This window comes from Hipposideros armiger, unplaced genomic scaffold, assembly GCF_001890085.2.
Source record: "Hipposideros armiger isolate ML-2016 unplaced genomic scaffold, ASM189008v1 scaffold_82, whole genome shotgun sequence".
NCBI classification, from domain to species: domain Eukaryota; kingdom Metazoa; phylum Chordata; class Mammalia; order Chiroptera; family Hipposideridae; genus Hipposideros; species Hipposideros armiger.
The window spans coordinates 1,902,679-1,909,269 of NW_017731432.1; the positions used below are offsets into that span (position 1 = coordinate 1,902,679).

Consider the following 6,591-nt stretch of genomic DNA (forward strand, 5'->3'; position numbering starts at 1 on the left):
GGCCTGAGGGCACACAGACACCAGTGGGAGATGCAGTCAGAGGCAGGTTGAGGGCCTGGGACCGGACTGATCAAAAGGATGGTCCTTAAATAGAACCGGGGAGAGAGGTAGGTCTGGGGGCACAGAAAGCCCTGTATCTGCTCATCTTGCCATGGGCCAGCCTGTTTGCATCTTTTGTCCAGAGAAGAACCATGGGCTGACGTGAGTCCCTGCCCTGCCACTGACTAGCTTTGTGACCTGGGGTGAGTCACTTTACCTCTAGAACATCACTTTCCCTATCTGTAAAATGGTCTCCTTATCATTTCACTCACAGCGGTGTCTTAAGGAGCAAAGGAAAGTGGTGTGAGCCAAGGCCCTCCCACGGAGACCCACACACACGCTTGACTCACAATATCATGTTCCGACGTGTTCTGGGCCTCCCTGCCCTCACCACCCCCAAGCCACTCCCTAAGAATGGGAGTACCCAGTTAATGAGTGACCAGGGTGCTACAGCCTGACTATAAATTGCTGCTAGCCAGGGAAGCAGGTGGCAGCCAGGTGGGCGGCAGTGGTGGGGTACAGAGGGAGCAAGATGGGTGGCAGGACTGTGGCAGGGCTTCTGTCTGGAGCAGCTGTGTTCCTCCTGGTGCTCTTTCAGAGCACAGAGTCAGTCTACATCCAGGTGAGTCCTTCCGGCCAGCATGCCCTTTGACTGAAGGTTCCCACGGTAAGAGACTGGGATGGAGAGGGGACGCTAGGAAATTCATGGGCTACAGAGGAGCACAGGGCCCAGGGCTCAGCCCCACACCCACTCACAGCTCAGGGACTAAGACAGCTGTTTGGTGAGGGCAGCTGGCATGCCTATGGTTATGGTGACGGTGACAATAGCAATAATAAACTGCTGATATTCAGCATTGCTCTCCTTGAAGGCCAATCCTGGTCAGAGTGTGGAACATAATGTAGTCCCTGTCCTTGAGATGCCCAGAAGGGGAGGGAGACTATTTCTGCTCCTGCAGCTCTTTGCAGTCACCCATGTGAGGGGTGCGGTGGGGTAACCATGAGAAAATGCTTCCGGGGCAGCTAACTTGAGTTGATATAACTCCAGGACGAGCAGGAGGTAGACAGGCACGAGGACGCAGACTGCTCCAGGCAGAGGGCACAGCATAGGAAAAGCCCAGAGAGAAGACAGCAGGGAGTCCAGGTCTCCTTCCAGGGCACCTCTGAGGCTAGAAGGAGTCATGGAAACAAGACCCATCTGCAGTGTGCCGGATGTCGCTGGCCTCTCCAGCACGGCCGCGGAAGTCTGTGGCTCTGGGTGTCTCACGCTCCTAACTCTGGGCAGGGCTTCCTTGAGAAGCAACAAAGGTGGTCCTTGGGATGGGGAAGAGTCTTAGCCCCCCCAATGCAGCCCTGGCCGTGGGGCCCAGTTAGCTTGGGGCTGCCATCAGTTTTCCATGTTGGTTCAGGAGAGGTCACCCAGTTTGGGAGTTTGCCCTGGGTACCAGGCACCCAAGGAGGAGGAAATTGGATTACCTTTGTTTGTCAGATGAGGCTTGGAGTGGGGAAGAGACAGGCAGCTGGTTGGGAAGAGCTGGATTTGAACCGGGGGCCTGCTGGTTTCCAAAGCCCATGCCTTGAGCCACTGTGCTCCATAGCCGTACTGTGACCTCATCTACCAGCTGCTGGGGGCCTGTGGCACAAGGGTATGACGTGTCAGACACCAACTCCCACCTCCCAGGCTGTCTTTCAGGTGTGGCCTGAACTTTCCCTGAGAATAGGGAACACTCATGGGGTCTGAGGAACCCCGGTCTCCCAGTCCAGGTTTTGAAATCCTACCATCTCCCCCCGCCCCACCTCTACCCAGTACCAAGGCTTCCAGGTCCAGCTGGAATCTGTGAAGAAACTGAGCGACCTGGAGAGACAGTGGGCGTTCAGCCCCCGCCTGCAGGCCTGGAGCACCTTGCCCATCCCGTGCTACCACCTGGCCCTGCCGCCTGATCTCAAGCCCATCTGCACCTCCAGGGAAGCTGCCAGCATCTTCAAGTCCTTGAGTGAGTGCCTCTGCCCTTGTTCTCTTCCTCCCCACATCCAACCTCAGGTTCAAGTTCCTCTACCTCCTGTTACTTCTATTAAGTACCCAATGTCTGAGGACAGGGAGATTCAAGAAACCCAGTCCCTCACATCCCCGGTTTGGGCACCAAGTCAGGCTTGAGGAAACCCCTCAGCTCCTGACAGCCTGGACTCGTTGGTTGTCCTACCTGAACGATTTTACAGAGAGGAAGGAAGGGGCCCTGGGAAAGGAACCCATAAGCAATGATTGCAGTGCAGCGGGGTGATGGGGGGAGCACAGTGGGGACACCGAGGAGAGATGGCTCACATCTGGGCCGGCATAAGGAGTCTGAAAGGCTTTCAGGAAGAGGCGATGTCTATGCTGAAATGTGAGGGACACGGCAGAGCTCTCCAGGAGAATCTTTATTGAGCACCTAGCCAGTGCCAGGCCCTGTCGCAGTCCTTTTGCCTGCATGCTCTCCTCACAAACACCCTGTCAGGCTAATAGTGTCCATTTAGGAGAAAGGGAAACTCAGACACAGAGTTTAAGTGACTTTCCCAGGCACCACTAGGAAGGAGAGGACCTGGCACCTAAGCCCCTGTTCACTCTGCTTCTAAAATTTCCTGCTCTTAACCTGTGAGAAAGATGCCAGTTCCCTCCCTCAAGCCGTCTTCTAAGCAGGCCTTCTCTGGCTGCCTGGCCAGCAGCTCCCAAGGCCACAGATGTTTCACGCTCAAGTTCGGTTTTCTTCCCCTGCCCAGAGACCATCGCTGAGGACAACTGCGAGTTGTGTGAGAATGTTGCCTGTACCGGCTGCATCTGAGATGGCCCCAGGTGCCCTGAGCCCACCCTGGACTCCTGCATCCCCAGCCCACTGGCTTCACAACCCCCACCCCCATCCAAGCTTTGGTCATGTCCTCGTCATTGCCATGGTCATTGCCACCCTCTAGAGCCAAAGCAGCTGGATCTGGCGCAAAGCAGTTGGAGGAGAGTTTGGCCCCTTAGGCAGCCCTGCTGCTGAATAAAGGTTCTCCATCCACACGTGGGGTCAGGTGTCCATTTGTTCATCCCCAAGATCCGAGAGTGGAGCTTCTTGGGAAGCTGGGTGGGTGGAGGAGAAAGGTGGTACTAGAGTCAGGAATTGCCCTGGTTTCCAGCACCTAAGGAGTTGGTTCAATAAGCCTTATTTCATGTAAGAGGGAGTGGGACTCAGAGTGGGAACAAGTCACCCGAGATCACAGAGCTAAGAACACTCAGACCCACCTGACCCCCTAGCTGAGCTCAAGGCCTAGCCCAGCTGCAGAGCAAGAGCATCTACGCTCCTGACCAGGGATGGGGGGAGGATGGGGGAGCTTCCTCCAGCAGGTGGGACTGCAGGAGCGGGTGGAGGGAAGGACCATGTGGTGCCCCCTCCCCTGGTCCTTAGTCAGCCTGGTGGCCTCCAGGGCACCTGAAAAGATGGGCCCTTGGCCTTCATCCTTCTGTGCCTGAGCTCCCATCTTTCTCAGGCTGTCTGGGACCATCTGGCCAGCTCTGGATAGAAGACTTTTCCTCCCTCTCTCCGTCCTGATGGCCCTGAAAAATATTAATATTAATAATAATAATAATAGCCATAATTTATTGAGCATTTGCTATATCCTAGACACTGTTCTAAAACCATTGCACGTATTAACTCACTAAGTCCTCACAACAGTCTCATGAAGCAGGTACTATTATCATTACTATCTCCAAATAAAGAAACCCGGGTACAGAGATAACTAGTCCAGGATCACAGGCTCAGCAAAGCAGGCTTCTTCCCGGGAAGTCTGGGCCAGAACCCATGCTCTGAACCACCATGTTTCTATCTTCTTGTGACCTCTGGCCAAGGGGGCCCCATGCCACCACATCTCTCAGTGGCCTTCAGTGCCTTAACGCAAGGCCAGGAGCCAACTGGGAATTCCCTCCTTCCCAGCCTTTATTCTGGGCAGCTGGAGAGGAGGAAAGCCGGGTACAAAGGGGCCATGCCCCCTGAACTCAGCTCACCCAAGGGTAAGGCCAGGGAGAATTCCCCCAGACCTGCCAGCCCTCCTGACTGCCCAGTTCTGCTCATGAGTCCTGCAATCGCCCAGTCCGCCAGGCCACAAACCCCAGGGCTCCAGCTCCCTTCTCGTCTCTCCCCCACAGGCTAGAGTGGCTGGGGCTTTGCAATGCCTCCTGTGTCTCTCTGGGCCCCTCTCATCCCTTTACCATTGCTTGAGGTGGGCCCTTATCACACTACTCCCAGGAGGGGCCCGAGCTTCCTCCTGCCCTGATTAGCACGCTTACCACACCAGAGGAATGTCACAGCGCTGTTCTGATGGTGCCTGTCCCCCTTCCATGGCTTCCCAGTGCCACCTCTCAAGTCTAAAGCGAGCCCATGCGCCATCTGGCCTCATCTCCTACCACTTCCTTCAGCAGCGCTGGGTTCCCACCTGCCTGGGGAGGAGGCAGAGAAAGGAACTGCCATTGACGGAGCATCTTCTATGGCCAGGCACAAGGCTTAGCCATCAGTACAGAAATAATAATAATAATAATAATAATAACAACAACAATAGCAGCATCCACAAAGTGCTCACTATGCACCTGGCCGATGGAGCTCTAAGAGCTTTTCCTGTATTACCTCATTTAATCTTCACTCAATCTTACCTTAGTTAGGGTTAAAAATAAAAGCTTTAAAACAACTCATTTCTGGGGCGGCCAGGTGGCTCAGTTGGTTAGAGCATGTGCTCTTAACAACAAGGTTGCCAGTTTGACTCCCACATGGGATGGTGGGCTGGGCCCCCCGCAACTAGATTGAAAGGGCGACTGGACTTGAAGCTGAGCTGTGCCCTCCACAACTAAGATTGAAGGACAACAACTTGACTTGGAGTTGATGGGTCCTGGAAAAAACACATTGTTCCCCGAAAAAACATATTGTTCCCCAATAAAGCTTTAAAAAAAAAACAAAAAAACACACACAAAAAATAAAACAACTCATTTCTTAAAGCTCTAAAAGCAGAATCTCTCCATCTCATACCCATTTTACAGATGAAGAAACTGAGGAAACGGGCTAAGTGAGCTGCCCAAAGTCTCACAGCTGGTAACAGGCAGAGCCAGGACTCACCCAGAGAGTTGGGCTCCAGAACGGGAGCGTTAAATGATCCTGCTCTACCATACACCTCATCAAACCCCCTGCAACCCTAGGAGGCAGGATCTGTGACCATTTTCGGCTGAGAAAACCAAGTCCCAGCGAGGAGTGCACGGCTTGTAAATGACACACTAGCGCTCAAACCCCAGGCTCCTCCCCATCCATGTTTTATCAAACAGAAAGCATTCATCCACCTGGCCCTAGCTGAGCTAAACACTAAACATGGAGAATTGGTGGACAAGTACCTGCTATTTTATTATGAATGGCATCACGCAGGAGAACGGGAAGCCAATGCTCTAAAGGCCAAACTCCCCGATGGTATGTAGGTTACAGATTACATAGGGCCAAATCACAAGACAGCGGGGGCTAGGAGTTCAGGGTCCCATTAGGAGCTGATCAGTGGGAGGTGAGGTCAGGGTAATAAATCACTTCTTCAGGTCATAAGGGACACCTCTGAGGTCTGCTCTGGCGTCCCTCTGTCTGATCTCATGGAAAGGTAGCCAGTGGGGACCGTTCCACCTTAAGACTTAGGAGCTAAAACATAACTTAGGTCAAGATGTTACCTTTAGCTTAACAGAAACCCATACCTTGTGACTCTTAGTCAAGGCCCTTGTTTTTGGCCGCCTCAGGGGGTTAATGACTAGTAAGGGAAAGGGCTAGGGCTTCCAGGGCATGCTGGGAAGAAGCTGAATAGAAAGCTGGGCCTCCCTATAAATCAAAATCATACATTAAATCAGGACTCTCAGTTTCATCCAGCTGAACCATTCCAGTGCCTGGGACCTTCCTGCCTCTGCGTGTCTGCACCAACCCCATATTCTGGAATGCTGTCTGCCTCGCTACCTCCATGCTGGTTTTGAAATTCCATGTATCCTGATGCAAATCCCAAGGGCTAATGCAAATGCCTGCCTCCCCTTCACAAAGCCTTCCCTGAGGACACCTCATGCTCTGAATTCTGCAGCCCAGGGAATCCTGCCTGAGCCACCCTGTGACACTTCCCCTCCACCCCATTCCCCAAGAAGGACGCTGGATAGTTACTTCTGTTTCCTCATTCCCTCCACCTTTGCTAACAGGTCTCTTTCCACACCTCACCTCTTCACCCGTCTAAGCCATTCTCAGCTTCATCCTACTTCCCCTTTCTTTGATTTATTTGTTTTTACTGTTTATTTAATTCTCTTATGGCCTGAACTTGACATACACGTTTACCTGCATTATTTCACCTAGCCTGGGAGGGGGAGCCCAAGACACAGAGCAGGGAAATGACCTTCCTGACTTCACACAGTGAGTGAGGACCTGGGACTGGAACTGTGTAGCTCTTTCTTTCTCCTGCTCTGTGTTATAGTCTCATGCAATCATCCACGTGGTGGGCCTCACCCACTCTGGGGGACAGGGAGACTTCCCCAAGCACAGAAGTCATTAT

The 6,591-nt window shown here is 53.1% G+C and overlaps 1 protein-coding gene across 1 annotated transcript; it reads left to right on the forward strand.

The window, feature by feature from the left end:
* Window positions 1-571: 571 nt before the first annotated feature.
* On the forward strand, window positions 572-2,995 carry GUCA2B (guanylate cyclase activator 2B). Its single transcript, XM_019643726.1, has 3 exons — window positions 572-661; window positions 1,844-2,030; window positions 2,791-2,995. The coding sequence occupies exons 1-3, from the start codon at window positions 572-574 to the stop codon at window positions 2,850-2,852; spliced, it is 339 nt and encodes a 112-aa protein (XP_019499271.1). The 3' UTR covers window positions 2,853-2,995.
* Window positions 2,996-6,591: the final 3,596 nt, after the last annotated feature.